Source organism: Callithrix jacchus, chromosome 11 (genome assembly GCF_049354715.1).
Source record: "Callithrix jacchus isolate 240 chromosome 11, calJac240_pri, whole genome shotgun sequence".
NCBI classification, from domain to species: domain Eukaryota; kingdom Metazoa; phylum Chordata; class Mammalia; order Primates; family Cebidae; genus Callithrix; species Callithrix jacchus.
The window spans coordinates 26,400,947-26,416,976 of NC_133512.1; the positions used below are offsets into that span (position 1 = coordinate 26,400,947).

At 43.1% G+C, this 16,030-nt stretch overlaps 1 protein-coding gene across 1 annotated transcript in view; it reads left to right on the forward strand.

Moving 5' to 3' along the window:
* The window catches only part of LOC108592829 (uncharacterized), a 129,779-nt gene that overhangs the window by 64,321 nt on the left and 49,428 nt on the right, over window positions 1-16,030 (forward strand). Inside the window, 2 exon segments of the mRNA XM_054236953.2 lie at window positions 3,340-3,446; window positions 3,596-4,090. Of these exon segments, the coding sequence (XP_054092928.2) occupies window positions 3,340-3,446; window positions 3,596-4,090 (602 nt within the window).

Genomic DNA, 16,030 nt, shown 5'->3' on the forward strand with positions numbered 1-16,030 from the left:
AGCAGTCTTCCCACTTAACTTGCTGTGGAGCTGGGAACACAGGAACTTTTCTACCTCCCACAATTCCCTCCTCTTTTACTGTATTCTTTTTCCTTCTCAATCTTTTAAAAAATGTTTTGGCTTAGTTGTTCTGCCTGAGTTTTTAAAAGAAAAGCTTCTCTCTCTTTTATCTTTACACTATTTCTTTCATTAGTTTTACTTCCCATCTCTCTCTCTCTTTCACACACACTTTCTCTATTTTCTGACATACGTCAACCCTTTTTTTTTTAACATTTTGCTGGCCAGAGCGGGACTTGCCTTGGGCTGCTGCTTGTGCTGCTGGCTATAATTACCTTCTTGCTTATCATGTTTGTCAATGACTTTTCAGGGCTAAGTGCCTGGAATTTTTCTTGAAGAAATTCAAGATTTTTTTTTTTTTAATGTTCATGCTTGCGTGGGCCTGCAGGCTACTGCACCTTCTCACTTGGAGCACCTGAATTGACAGAGGCAGTATTTACACGTGCAATCAATACTATCTCACTCATCAATTCCACTCCTGATGTATTCCCAATAGAAATGACGGCTTATACTGGCAGTAGCAATAGGGTGGCTCGCGCCTGTAATCCCAGCACTTTGGGAGGATTCAAGACCAGTCTGACCAACATGATGAAACCCCATCCCTACCAAATACAAAAAAAAATTAGCCAAGTGTGGTGGCACATGCCTGTAATCCCAGCTACTTGGGAGACTGAGGCAGGAGAATCGCTTGAACCCAGGAGGCAGAGGTTGCAGTGAGTCGTGATTATGCCATTGCACTCCAGCCTGGGCAACAAGAGCAAAACTCTCTCTCCAATTGAAAAAAAAAAAGAAATGAGGGCTTATGTCCACCAAAATTCATTTATAGAATATTCATAGCAACTTAATTTGTGATAGCTAAAAATTAGCCAGATGTCCAACAGCAGAATGGATATATAAAATTGTGGATATATAATATAATGGATTACTACACTGTAATGAAAAATAACAGTCAGTATCTGCAATAACATGGGTAAACCTCCCAGACATAAAAGAAGCTGGATGATCAAGAAATCTCATTAACTGAGTAAAGGAATACATAAGAAGGGAAGCTACAGGAGTCCACTTAGATTTACGAAAATCATTAGGGATGTAGAGTGAGGATTTTTTTCTGAATCAGGGTCTTACTCTGTCATCCCGGTGGGAGTGCAGTGGGGCAATGTCGGCTTATTGCAGCCTCAACCCACTCCCCCACCCAAGACCCCTGGGCTTAATCAGTCCTCCCCGCTCAGGCTCCCAAGTAGCTGGAATAACAGGCATGTACCACCACACCTGGCTAATTTTGTACATTTTTTGCAGAGACCAGAGCTCCCTATGTTGCTCAGGCTGGGCTCGAACTGCTGGGCTCAAGCAATCCTCCTGCCTCTCAAAATGTTGTTAGAGAGCAGAGTGAGGATGTTTTTGAGGACTGTGGTAAACATCCTCCTCATATTCATGTCCTGTATAATCCTCTCCCTTTGAGCATGGGCTGGACCTAGGGAATACTGGGACTCTTTCTTTTCTTTTCTTTTTGAGAAGGAGTTTCACCTTCTAGGCCAGGCTGAAGTGCAATGGTGCAATTTCAGCTCACTTCAACCTCCACCTCCCGAGTTTAAGTGATTCTCCTGTCTCAGCTTCCCAAGTAGCTGGGATTACAGGCATGTTCCATTACATCCGGCTAATTTTTGTATTTTTAGTTGAGACAGTGTTTCACCGTATTGGTCAGGCTGGTCTTGAACTCCTGACCTCAGGTGATCCACCCACCTCCGCCTTCTAAAATTCTAGGATTATAGGCCTGAGCCATAATGCCTTGCTGGACCTAGCTGCTATTTTCTAAGTAGCAATAGAATACGTGAAAGTGATGGGATGTCACTTCTGGGATTAGGTTACAAAAAGACTGTGATCACACTCTCATTTTCTTCTTCTCTCTCTTCCTCTTTCTCCTCCCTATCCCTCGGTCAAGCCAGCTACTTCTTATGGAGAGGTGCAAATAAACAGAAACTGAAGTCTCCAGCCAACAGACAGAGAGGACCTGAGGCCTGCCAGCAGCTATAGAAGTGAGTTTGAAAGAGGACTGTGAAGCCTTGAGAGAGCTGTGGCCCTGGCTGACAGCTTGACTGTATCTTCATAAGAGCCTGAGCTAGAGGACACAGCTAACCTCACCCAGATTCCTAGCCCAAGGAAACTGAGGGGAAAAAAAAGTTTATTGTTTATTAAGCTGCTAAATTTGGGGCAATTTTTATCCAACAATAGGTAACGAATACAAGGATATTGCTGATTACTCAAAATCACTATATAAAGCCCCCGAAAAATTGAAAGCTGCAACTAGGGAAACACTGAGAGTCTCCAAGAACACTGTGTTTCTTCTTAGAGACAGTGAGAAAAACACATATATGTGTTTTCCTTTTAGTTTTGGCCACCAGGAAGCTCAGAGCCAAATATGTGACCCAATTTTAATAACTGTGTAAGCCTCTATGATGTGCTTATCTGTGTTCTTATTCCTGGTCTTTCATTTTATTCTGACTTTCTCTTTCTCTCTCTCTCTCTTTTTTTTTTTTTTGAAACAAGACGTAGTTTTGATCTTGTTGCCCAGGCTGGAGTGCAGTGGCATGATCTCGGCTCACCTCAAACTCTGCCTCTCAGGTTCAAGAGATTCTCCTGCCTCAGCCTCCCAAGTAGCAGCTGGGATCACAGTCATACACCACCATGCCTGACAAATTTTGTATTTTTAGTAGAGACAGGGTTTCTCCATGTTGGTCAGACTGGTCTTGAATTCCTGACCTCAGGTGATCCACCTGCCTCGGCCTCCCAAACTGCTGGGATTACAGGTGTGAGCCACTGCGCCTGGGCCTGACTTTTTCTTTTCTTCCTACTGATTTTATTAGCTCATCTATATTTTTTTATGTGATATGAATTATGGTAAACCACCTCAAATTCAGCTTACAAAGAAGCAAGACATTTGTAAATTTTCTTTTTTTGTGACTCTCACTTTATGTCCCAGGATGGAGTGCAGTGGCGCGATCTCAGCTCACTGCAATCTCCGCCTCCTGGGTTCAAGTGATTCTCGTGCCTCAGCCTCCCAAGTAGCTGGGATTACAGGCGCGCACCACCATGCCTGGCTAATTTTTTTATTTTTATTTTTAGTAGAGACGGGGGTTTCACCATGTAGGCCAGGCTAGTCTTGAACTCCTGACCTCAAGTGATCCACCTGCCTAGGCCACCCAAAGTGTTGAGATTGCAGGCGTGAGCCACCGCGCCCAGCGCACAGATCATTTTTTAAAAACACTTTTTAAATTTAAAACATAGTTTTGCACATGTTGAACACAACGTTCCCCGGGGTAGTGGTGAGAAGATCAGGTCATAGGAGGATGGCTCAGGAGCCCCAAGCATTGGCCAGAGGTGATTTGGATTGGGTAAGAAATATCAAGTGATAACGACGGAAAAGGGAAAAGAAAAAGGATAGCAACTGATTGCCATCCCCAAAGGGAGGGGCCGGCCGAGGGCTCACCCAGTCACCCACAATGGGATCCTTGCAACGTGTTGCTGGCAACGGCTCCCCTAGTCCCTCCCGCCCAGTCCCGCCCCTCACCCGGAACTCGCCCCACCGGGCCCCGCCCTCACGCACGCCGCGGCGCACCGCCTCAGTCTCCGCCAGCCAATCCGGCCTCTCCGGTGGTTGCGCGCTCCGCCCCCTCCGGTCCGGGCACGTCTCCCCCGCTCGGCACGCCTCCCCCGTTCTGTCCGCCTCACTCCTTTCTGGGCTGTTGGGCCGCGCGCCTGTGGGGGCGGGGCCCGGGGCAAGCGACCCAGCGTAGCGGGTCGGTGGCCGCTGCTGGATCTGCCCCGGCGGCGGCGGCGGAAGGAGGCGGTGGCTGCTGAAGGGGGAAGATGGCGGCGTCTGTCCTGCCGAGAGTGTCGGTGCAGCTGTGTGCGCTTCCGGGATCCTGCTCAACTTCTACACCGACTACGTGGAGGGAGAGAAGGAGTGGGACGCCTAGCACCTGGCCCTCTGCAACTTGGGGTCCTGGGTGAAGTGCTCCACCGCCCTTGCCCCCAGGTAGCCAGCGTTGGGGAGTGGGCCGGGAGCGGCCGCGCGGGGCGAGGGCGGAGGCTGGGGGTTGGGAGCGAGAGGAGGGAGCTCGGGCCTGGGGGCGGCGGGGACCCGGCCGCGGGGGAACGGACGGGGTCTGGTCCGGGACTGGGCGGGGGGCGACCGCCCTAGCCCAGGCCACGCCGCGAAGGGGCCTCGAGGCCGCCAGGGAGAGATGAGGTGACAGAGTGCAGCCGGGAGGCCGCGGCGGTCGGGTTGCTGTTGGGCGGGCGGGAGGGTCTCAGGAGGGTGGGTCCCGGCCGGCCTGACAGGTTTCCTGGTTCTCGGGAAGGAGGGCCGGGGGTGTGGGACCTTGTCCGCCGTACCCGCGAGGCCAACGGCCACCTCTTGTCCCCCTATCGCTGCAGCCGATGCTTTAGGGGCCGGCGCGGACTCAGGGGGCTTGCGTTTCTCATTGTCTTCCTGGTGCTAGAACAGGTGTTTCCGTGGCCGGGCTCTTTGTACTCCAGCGCTAGTGAGAATTTGTAGACTTACTGGGACGGTGACATTTGCGGGCAAACACAAATTTGACCCCACTCTGGAAGAAGATACCAGCACTTAACGTATCTGATTTCTTGGATTTCTCCTCGTATATTTGAGTGTTCCAGGAGGGGGAAATGGTCTGAAGAGTTTACGCTTCATTGGAGTAAAGGACAAGTGTGTTACGTGTATGGTAGTGTTTTAGGCATTGGAGTGATTTTAAACGCTGTAGCTTATTAGTATAATAGGATACCCGCAACAGATTAAAAACACATGCTTTGCTAAACTTGAGTGATTGGTTTCTGTTACTGATCATTTTATTTTATTTTTTAAATGTTGTAATTGGTTTGTCTGTTTTATTTTAACGCGTTAAATTTTCCTAGGGAAGTTACTTTGGAAAAACGAAGGAATTTACATTTTAAAGGTGGCTGCTGTTTTTGTTTGTTTTTTTGGGGGGATTAAAAACATAACAGAAGTCGAAGGAATTATTTCAGAATTGATAGGTTACAATTTTAATAGTGACTATGTCTAATATTTAGATGTTTGTTAACATGTTTGATAATATCGTCACATTTGAGCAATTTCTTCCCCTCCTGTTGATTGGTAAATTGGTGTGTAGACAGAAATGTATAGCTCACTAGTTTATTTCGACTCACACACATATTGTTGATTACATGAACAAGGTAGCATTGAAGTTTGTCTTGTTATTATTGGTTACGAACTTCAGGGTGCAGATCTTTCCACTTAGCCTTCTCATGGACCAGATACTCTATCTCATTTGCTTATAAACCGAAATCTTGTAGCTTTTTACAGGGGAAATAATTATCACATGGCCAAATGAAGCAATTTGAAAATGCATTTAAAATGAAGGTATTAATTTACTGGGGAAAATACATAGATGTGACAAAAAGCTCACATTTGTTGTTGGTGGTTATTCTGAACCAAGTTAATAGGCTGATTAGACTCTCAGATACCCTTTGAGAAACATTGAGTGTCTTTTATGTAAAATTTTTATGTTATATCCGCTTTGGGAAAGGACTTTTAAACTCATAAGTACCTTCCACCTGAAGTTAGTTGAATGAATAAATATATAAGGAAAACATGATGCAGCAGCACATTTCAAGTATTTAAGAAACAAGAACTAAAAATAACTTTTGATCCTAGATTAATATGGAATATAAGCAGAATTATGATCAATTTTAGATTTTTTTTGAAACAAGTAGTCTAAAATAAATGGATCTTTTAACATTGGGGCATGGAAGGAGTACTTTACTGTATGCTTAACTTCTTAAAATTGACCTTCTTTAAAAAAGAGAGTGTTGAACCATATGATAAGCATACACTCTGAATATTCTCATAGCTATATATTCTGCAAGAGCTGAGTGTTTGTGCATCATAAAATATCAAGAAGTATATTAAAAGTATATAAAAGTACATGTAAGACTAAAGGTAACCGGATCTCTGTATAATTTTTAATGTGAATTTAATATGTTGTGACTGAAAGTGTTGTTTCAATGTGTAGCTGTGGACATAAAACAGTTTAACTTAGATGCTTGTTAAAGGTGAGGTAAAAATAAGATATAAGAGTAATTCACTTTCTATCTATACAGTGAAATTATTTTAAGAAATTTGTTCAGTTTGATCAGCCTGTTTATAAATTGCAAAAATCAAGTAGTTTATAAACTACTCATTTAATAAATGAATTTACAGGTCGACTAATTTTGGAAGTAGTTTATAAACAGGCTGATCAAAGTCACATATGTATATATACATATATAATCACACATATATATGCGTATATAGACTAATTTTCTTTTGGAAGTAGGTAGACAAAACATTGAAAGTTTTTATTTTGTCTAGTGGAAAGAGACTTTAAATGAAAGCTGATTATTGGACACCTCATGTTAGTTTCTTTTGAGTAGTGATTACCATGTAGCAGTACTACTCAAAGATGTGACTCTTAGGAAGAAAAAGTTTGAGCCCAGGCTGGGTGCGGTGGCTCATTGCCTGTAATACCAGCACTTTGGGAGGCCAAGGCAGGCAGATCACCTGAGGTAGGGAGTTTAAGACCAGCCTGATCAACATGGAGAAACCCAGTCTCTACTAGGAATACAAAATTAGGTGAGTGGGCATGGTGGTGCATGCCTATAATCCCAGCTACTCGGGAGGCTGAAACAGGAGAATTGCTTGAACCCAGGAGATGGAGGTTGCAGTGAGCCGAGATCATGCCATTGCACTCCAGTCTGGACAAGAGCGAAATTCCATCTCAAATAAATAAATAAGAAAGTTTGAAGCCACCTGGCTCATGCCTGTGATCCCAGCACTTTGGGAGGCTGAGGCAGGTGGATCATCTGAAGTCAGGAGTTTGAGACCAGCCTGACCAACATGAAGAAACCTCATCTCTACTAAAAGTACAAAATTAGCTGGGCATGATGGTGCATACCTGTAATCTCAGCTACTCGGGAAGCTGAGGCAGGAGAATCACTTGAACGTGGGAGGCGGAGGTTGCGGTGAGCTGAATTAAAGAAATTTGAGCCCCGAGAAAATTTAACAGATGAAAAAGATTCTGAAGAAAGTCCTCTTCCAGGATCCAGTGTCAGCACATGGTTTTGGATTGCTTATACTCAACTTGATTCTCACTTCACAATCCCCAAATGTCCTAATCCAAACAGAATAAGGTAGAGGTTAAAGAGAGAATTTTGAGGGGCATCTGTTATCTGTGTGTAAAGTCCCTGATTATTTGGGGGCCATAATGATATAAAGGGCCAGACTTTTAGATTTCTAAAGAAATATTTTTCCAAAATAAGGAGGCTACAATAGAAATGCTTATTTTTTTTGTTTGTTTGTTTTTGTTTTGTTTTTTGAGACGAAATCTCACTGTTGCCAGGCTGGAGTGCAGTGGCATGATCTCAGCTCACTGCAGACTCTGCCTCCTGGGTTCAAGTGATTCTCTGGTGTCAGCTTCCTGAGTAGCTGGCATTACAGGTACGTGCCACCATGCCCAGCTAATTTTTTTTTTTTTTTTTTTTTTTTTTTTGTATTTTTAGTAGAGACATGGTTTCACCATGTTGACCAGGATGGTCTCGATCTCTTGACCTCGTGATCCACCTGCCTCGGCCTCCCAAAGTGCTGGGATTACAGGCATGAGCCATCGCGCCCGGCCTAATTTTTGTATTTTTAGTAGAGACAGGGTTTCATCATGTTGGCCAGGATGGTCTTGATCTCTTCTTGACCTCTTGAGCCACTGTGCCTGGCGTGATTTTTTATTTCTACCAGGTAGAGCCAATAAAAACAAAATCACACCACTGTGTCTTGTCACCATCATTTCGTTTAACAAAAGGATATTTTCACTCAAACAACTGGAACGAACAGAATCTCTCACAATATGTACGATTTTTTATTTTTTTGAGACAGAGTCTTGCTCTGTCACCAGGCTGGAGTGCAATGGGACGATCGATCTTGGCTCACTGTAACCTCCACCTCCTTGGTTCGAGTGATACTCCTGCCTCAGCGTCCTGAGTAACTGGGACTACAGGCGTGCACCACCACACCCAGCTAATTTTTGTATTTGTAGTAGAGATGGGGTTTCACCATGTTGGCCAGAATGGTCTTGATCTCTTGACCTCATGATCTGCCTGCCTCGGCCTCCCAAAGTGTTAGGATTATAGGCATGAGCCACTGCACCCAGCCAGAATAAAAGATCTTTAAATGGAATCACTTAGTTATGTTGAAAAGTTTACTTTCAGACTAGCCTGGCTAACATGGTGAAACCCTGTCACTACTAAAAATATAATATTAGCTGGGCGTGGTGTCATGCACCTGTAATCCTAGCTACTCTGAAGGCAGAGGCAGGAGAATCACTTGAACCGAGAAGGCAAAGGTTGCAGTAAGCGGAGATGATGCCATTGTGCTCCAGCTGGGCTATAAGAGTGAAACTCAGTCTCAAAAAAAAAAAAAATGTTACTTTTGTGTTCTTACTTTCCCCATTTTCCCATAAATCAATGAAAATTCTGCTGCAAACTTACACCAGCCTGCCAACTAACATTAAGTTAGCGCTCCCTGCCCCGTTGGTTTGGTATACTGATCTCAAATCTAAGCTCTCCCAGTTCTTAGACTTGTGGCCTTATCTTCATGATGCCTCAATTTGTTGTGTTAAATAGGAATTTTTACAGCTACTTACGGCCTGGCTCACACCTGTAATCCCAGCACTTTGGGAGGCTGACACCTGGCAGATCTCTTGAGCTCAGGAGTTTCAGACCAGCCTGGGCAACAGGGCAAAACCCTGTCTCTACAAAAAATACAAAAATTAACCAGGCACGGTGGCACATGCCTTTAGTTCTAGCTTCTTGGGAGGCCGAGGTGTGAGGATCACTTGAACCCAGGAGGCTGAGGTCACTGTGGAGTGAGCCATGATGGTGCCACTGCACTCCAGCCTGGTTGGTAGAGAGAGATCCTGTCTCAAAAAACAAACCAACCAATCTACTTTGCCAGATGAATGTTAGGATGAAAAGTGATTACATATACCTTCCTGAAATAAAGTCTGTCCTCAGTTAGAGCTGTTACCATTGATTGGAGATGTTAATTTTTTTTTCAGTGTTTGATAATAAATGCCTTTAAGTATAAAAAGTTTCTCGTATATAGTCATTTATATGTTTAAACGTTAATTATTTTAATGTATTTTATTGCTGATTTCATGGTATAGCATAAAGATGTGTTCATTTAAAACACTTTTGAAGTTGTGCAAGAGAAACTAATATGCAGAATATATATATTTTTTCTGAGATGGAGTCTTGCTCTCTCACCAGGCTGGAGTGCAGTGGTTCGATCTCGGCTCACTGGAAGCTCTGCCTCCTGGGTTCAAGCGATTCTCCTGCCTCAGCCTCCCAGGTAGCTGGGATTACAGGCACCCACAACCATGCCCAGCTAATTTTTGTGTTTTTAGTAGAGACAGGGTCTCACCATGCTGGCCAGGCAGTTCTTGAACTCCTGACCTCAGGTGATCTGCCCGCCTCAGCCTCCCAAAGTGCTGAGATTACCGACATCAGCCACCACCGCAGCCCCAATATGCAGAATATTGTATGTCATAGGTATTTTCTATATATTAGAACCCCTCTAAGAAGGGTTTTTATATAAGAATAGTACAAATGATCTGGAAGGGTTAACAGGCTTGACAAATTTATGTTTTTATCACTTTAAAAGTAGTCCGATTGTCCTATGGTATATGCATAGAACATATACCGTAAGGGGTTGGTTCCAGACCCCTGTTTCTGCCAGAATCCTGGCATACTCAAGTCCCTGCTGTGGGTCCTGCTTATTCTGGGTATGTGAAAACTTGGGCCTCCATATATCCAGGTCTGCATTTGATTGAAAAAGATCTGCATATAAATGGGCCCATGCAGCTCAAACCTGTGTTGTTCAAGGGTCCACTGTATTTGAAAATGAAGTCTACAAAAAAGTTGCATTGTTTTACAAAATGTTGGATTACTACCTCTCTCATATCTTAAAAAAAAGTACCATGTATTTACTACCCCACTGAGATATTAAAACTTTTAGAATAGAATCTAGGGCCAGGTGTGGTGGTTCACATCTGTAATCCCAGCACTTTGGGAGGCTGAGGTGGGCCGATCACCTGAGTCTAGGAGTTTGAGACCAGTCTGGCCAACATGATGAAACCCCATCTCTACTAAAAATATAAACTACCCAGGTGTGGTGGTGTGCACCTGTAATCCCAGCTACTCCTGAGGCTGAGGCAGGAAAAACTCTTGAACTTCTGGAGGCGGAGGTTGTAGTGAGCCAAGTTCATGCCACTGTGCTCCAGCCTGAGTAACAAGTGAAACTCTATCTCCAAAAAAAAAAAAAAAGCCAGTCATGGTGGTGGACGCCTATAATAGCTACTTGGGAGACTGAGGCAGGAGAATAACTTGAACCCAGGAGGTGAAGGCTGCAGTGAGCCGTGATCGCACCATTGCACTCCAGCCTGGACAACAAGAGTGAAACTCTGTCTCAAATATATATATATTTTTGAGAGAGATGGGGTTTCATTATGTTGGCCAGGCTGGCCTCAAACTCCTAGCCTCAGGTGATCTGCCCACCTCAATAAATACTTCTAAGATATATATATATATATATATATATATATATATATATATATATATACACACACACACATATATATTTATATATACATATACAACTTAGAAGTATCTATTGCTCCTTGCTTTGAGATTCAGAGGTTAAGCAACTTGCCCAAGATAACACAGGTAGTAGCAAATTGAGACTTGACGCCTGGCTTCCACTGCACTTACTTAGAGTCACCTCTACACCCCCATTTTAAAAATTAAATCTTGTCTAAGTAATGCATTTGCTGCTTCAGACTTGAAAGATAACAAGGCATGTACAGTGAAAAGTCTTCATATCCCTTCCCCCAGACAGACAGTTCTCCCTGTCAGTAGGCTGCTGTGAAACTTTTCAGAGCTATTTGACATATAGACAAACGTCCATATGACCATATTATTCCTCCCTCTTTTTTTTTAACGGGAGTGTCATGTACATGTTCTGATAGATAGCCTGCTTTGGCTTGGCATTTGTTCTATTACTCCCATACTTTAAATGCTTGCATTTACGTTTAGGGAAATGTTAATAACTGCTAGGACATAAAAGAGAAGTTGTTGTAGTAGTTTTGACTAACCGATATGAATTTAAGAAATAAAATTCTTAACATTATTGTTGTTTCTTGGTATGGAAATTTTAGAAGCACATTGAACTGAAAAGAGTCCCAAGAGGAATAGAGAAATACCACAAAGAAGTGAATCTGGATTATAGTAGAGATAAATGTTAATACTTTCAGATAATATTTACTCTGTGCTAGGCAGGGGTCTAAATGCTTTACATATATTGTTAAAGTCTCACAACAGTCCCATGAGGCAGATAGCTTTTATCGCCATTTTACAGCTAAAAGTAAACTGTAATCTGAGCCACACAAACTGACTACCACTTGATCCAGGTAGTAGCAGAGGCCTAATTCTAACCCAGGCAGTCTGGCTCAAGAGTCTAGACTCTTTATCGCTACTCTTTCTTTGTCTTTCTGTCTTCCCTTCTTTCTTTTTTCTTTCTTTCCCCCCTCTCTTTCCATCCCTCTCCTTCCCTTTCCTTTTCTTCCCTCCCTTCTCGTCCCCTCCTGTCCTCTCCTTATTCCTGCCTTCCCTTCTTTCCCTTCCTTTCCTTCCTTTTCTCTTTTATTTCCTTTCTTTATTTTTTGAGACATTGTCTCACTCTGTCTCCCCAGGCTGAGTGCAGTGGTGCGATTATGGCTCACTGCAGCCTTAACCTCCCCACATCAACTAATCACCCTACCTCAGTTTCCCAAGTAGCTGGGTCTACATGTGCACCCCCCCACCATGCCTGGCTCATTTTTTCTATTTTTCATAGTGACACTGTCTCACTTTGTTGGCTGGACTGGTCTCAAACTCCTGGCCTCAAGTGCTCCTCCCACCTTGGCTTCCCAAAGTGCTGGGATTACAGTTGTGAGCCACCACAACCAGCCTTTTACCACTACCTCAAATTCCATTTAGATCTAATATTGTTAGAGCGATAACCATATCAACCAGATTTTTAAAATTGCAAAAAAAAAAAAAAAGCCACAATTTTTGGTATCTGTATGACAAAAATATGTAGAGTTTATATTACAGCTTTTACCTATTTATAGTACTCTTTGGAAAGGCAGGGAAATTACTGTGAAGGTATTGGTATTAGAGAAGTAAGTTCCTCGAGTGTTTGCCTTCTAAACCTGAAGGTGCGAGGACTTGGTTTGTCACACCCAGTTAGCTAATAGGCAGTCGGAGTGAGCTATTTGGAAGACTTAGCAGTTAGCCTAGGGAGGAAGGAGATAGGGAATCTAGGCACCTGGTGGGAGGGAGAAGGAGAAGAGTTTGTTCGAATCTGTCCTAGGTTGGGGTAGCTCTTTCTGAGGGAGGCCTTGTCATGTGGACCTGCCGCACATAGAGATGGGAGAATTGGACGTGAGGTGTGGTGCTAGCTAAAGCACCATACAGGTCTGGAGATTTAAGAGGAGTTCATTTCCTTGATCATTAGGAAGAACTTGAAAGGGTGGCAAACTGTGGTCACTTGAGAAGAGCAAGTGGTCATATTTGAATGTAACATACTCACCTGGGTTGGGAAAGAACTGTAATCTAGAGCTTGGCCATAAAAAATGCAAAATAAGGTGTTCTTGTAAACCATGTACTCTTGTAAACACTGATAAGACATAGCACTGAGCCCTGGGCCTTTTTTCTGTAAAGTGCTTGTACAAGCTGAGGATTCCTAATCCGAAAATCCAAACTCTGAAATTTCTGGTGAGCATTCCCTCTGAGTGTCATTTTGGCATTCACAGTGTTGGGATTTTGGAACGTTTTGGATTTTGCACTTTCAAATTTGTGATGCTCAACCAGTATATAATGCACATATTCCCAAATCTGAACAAATTCCAAATCCAAAGTATTTGTGCCCCAAAGTGTTAAGGAATATTCAACCTGTAATGGATTGTACTAGACATAGATAACCAGTTTTCAAAATTTGTATCTCAGAATCCTTGTTCTGTGTCAGTGAAACAGCGATTTCATATGCCTTTGATTTACATTTTAAACTTTAAAATGTTATAAATGTTTACATATGCTCAAGTGCATATCATGCTAAATTTTAATATATTAGGACAACTGATTTGTACTGCCAGGTTATCTCAAGAGAGTTATATGAGTGAACGCTGGGCGTGGTGCCTCATGCCTGTAATCCCAGCACTTTTTGAGGCCAAGGCGGGTAGATTACCTGAGGTCAGGAGTTCAAGACCAGCTTGACCAACATGATGAAACCGTGTCTCTACAAAAAATACAAAAATTAGCCAGGTGTGGTGGTGCACGCCTGTAATCCCAGCTACTCAAGAGGCTGAGGTGGGAGAATCATTTGAACCCAGGAGATAGAGATTGCAGTGAGCCAAGATTGTGCCACTGCACACCAGCCTGGGTGACAGAGCAAGACTCCGCCTCAAAAAAAAAAAAAAGAGGAAGTTAAAGGTTACATACTGTATGATTGCATTTATGTAACATTATTGAAATAACAAGACTGCAGAGATGGAGAACAGACTTAGTGGTTGCTAGGAGTTGGGAATGGGAGGTAAGGGGTGGTGTGGTTATAAAGTTGCAACATGAGGGAGCTATGTAGGGATGGAACAGTTCTGTATCTCAGGTGTGATTATACAAAGCTGCAAATGTGATAAAATTGCATACAACCACACACACATACTTCATACAAATCCTAGCATTCTCAAGTCCCATTTTGCATACAAAACTCTTGAAACTTGAATACACTTGGGATTGTACCAAGGTTAGTTTCCTGTTGGCGACAGAGTACTGGAGTCACATAAGTTATAACAATGGAGGAATTTGGGCGAGCGTACTTGGGACCTGCCTGTGTACTTTTTTGCAAATTCCTGTGGTTTGTAATTATAGTACTTTTAAAACAAAAAGTTGGCCAAGCATAGTGGCTCATGCCTGTAATCCCAGCACTTTGGGACACTGAGGCAGGTGGATCACCTGAGGTCAGGAGTTTGAGACCAGCCTGGCCAACATGGTGAAACCCTGTCTCTACCAAAAATGCAAAAATTAGCCGGATATGGTGGGGTGTGCACCTGTAGTCTCAGCCACCTGGGAGGCTGAGGAATGAAAATTGCTTTGAACCTTGGATGCAGAGGTTGCAGTGAGCTGAGATTGCACCACTGCACTCCAGCCTGGGCAGCAGAGCAAAACTCTGTCTCAAAACAAAACAAGAAGTAAAGAAGCAAAAAAAAAAAAAAAAAGCAATGCATTTAGAATATTTGAGAGAAAATAAGCAAAAGGAAGAAAATATAAATTGTCTATAATGCTTATACCCATGGCAACAATCCTTGGAATAGAGTTTCTCACTTTGTGTATACACTTGAAACTTTTTAAATGCCATTTTATTTTTTAGGCTGGGTGGGGTGGCTCCTGCCTGTAATTCCAACAGTTTGGAAGGCCAAGGTGGGTCAAGAGATTGAGACCATCCTGGCCGATATGGTGAAATCCCCTCTCTCTTAAAAATACAAAAATTAGCTGGGTATGGTGGCACGTACCTGTAGTCCCAGCTACTACTAGGAAGGCTGAGGCAGGAGAATCGCTTGAACCCGAGAGGTGGAGGTTGCAGTGAGCCGAGGTCATGCCACTGCACTCCAGCCTGGGCGACAGAGCGAGACTCTGTCTCAGGGAAAGAAAAGCCATTTTATTTTTTAATTAAAACTTTTTTTCTTTTCTTCCTCAGAAAGGATACAAATGTTATTGATTAGTAAGACAGTAGTTTTATGTTGATATTTTGAAATTTTAGGGTGGTGCTTGTTTGCTCCTGTAATGATATATAAGCACATTCAGTACTATCAGAACTAATTGCATTATGCAATAACGTGACTGCCTTATGCATATATCAGCATTAGTACGTATTGTAAAGATTTTATTTTTTACCAAAAAGTTTACAACTACCAAGTATTCACATTCCTTAACATTATATCCTGACCAACATGGTGAAACCCCGTCTCTACTAAAAATACAAAAAATTAGCTTGGTGTGGTGGCACACGCCTGTAGTCCCAGCTACGTGGGAGGCTGAGGCAGGAGAATTGCTTGAACCCAGGAGGTGGAGGTTGCAGTGAGCTGAGATCATGCCACTGCACTCCAGCCTGGTGACTGGCAATGGAACAAGACTCTGTCTCAAAAAAAAGAATGCACATTCCTTAGCATTGGTACAGAATTAATTTAGAAATGTTCTACTTTTAAAACTTCTGGACAGGTGTAATTAAATCCTTAGACAGCAGCCAGGCGCGGTGGCTCAAGCCTGTAATCCCAGCACTTTGGGAGGCCGAGGTGGGTGGATCATGAGCTCAAGAGATCGAGACCATCCTGGTCAACATGGTGAAACCCTGTCTCTACTAAAAATACAAAAAGTAGCTGGGCATGGTGGCGCACGCCTGTAATCCTAGCTACTCGGGAGGCTGAGACAGGAGAATTGCCTGAACCCAGGAGGTGGAGGTTGGCCATTGCACTCCAGCCTGGGTAACAGCAGCGAAACTCCATCTCAAAAAAAAAAAAAAAAAAAAAAAATCCTTAGATAGCATTAATGTACCATTTAAAAATACACAGAAAACACTCTTTATCATTTGGAAAACATGCTTTATCATCTACTCATCTTTGTGAATCAGGTTTTTCTTGATACCATGCAATCAAAACAAAACAAATTTGACATAAGATTGCCTAATCATCTTTAATTTTAAGTTTCCATTCATCAGAAGAATTTTATTGTTCTCATTATACATGTTCTACATGAGAGGTTTTTTTTTTTAGATGGAGTCTCACTCTGTCGCCCAGGCTGG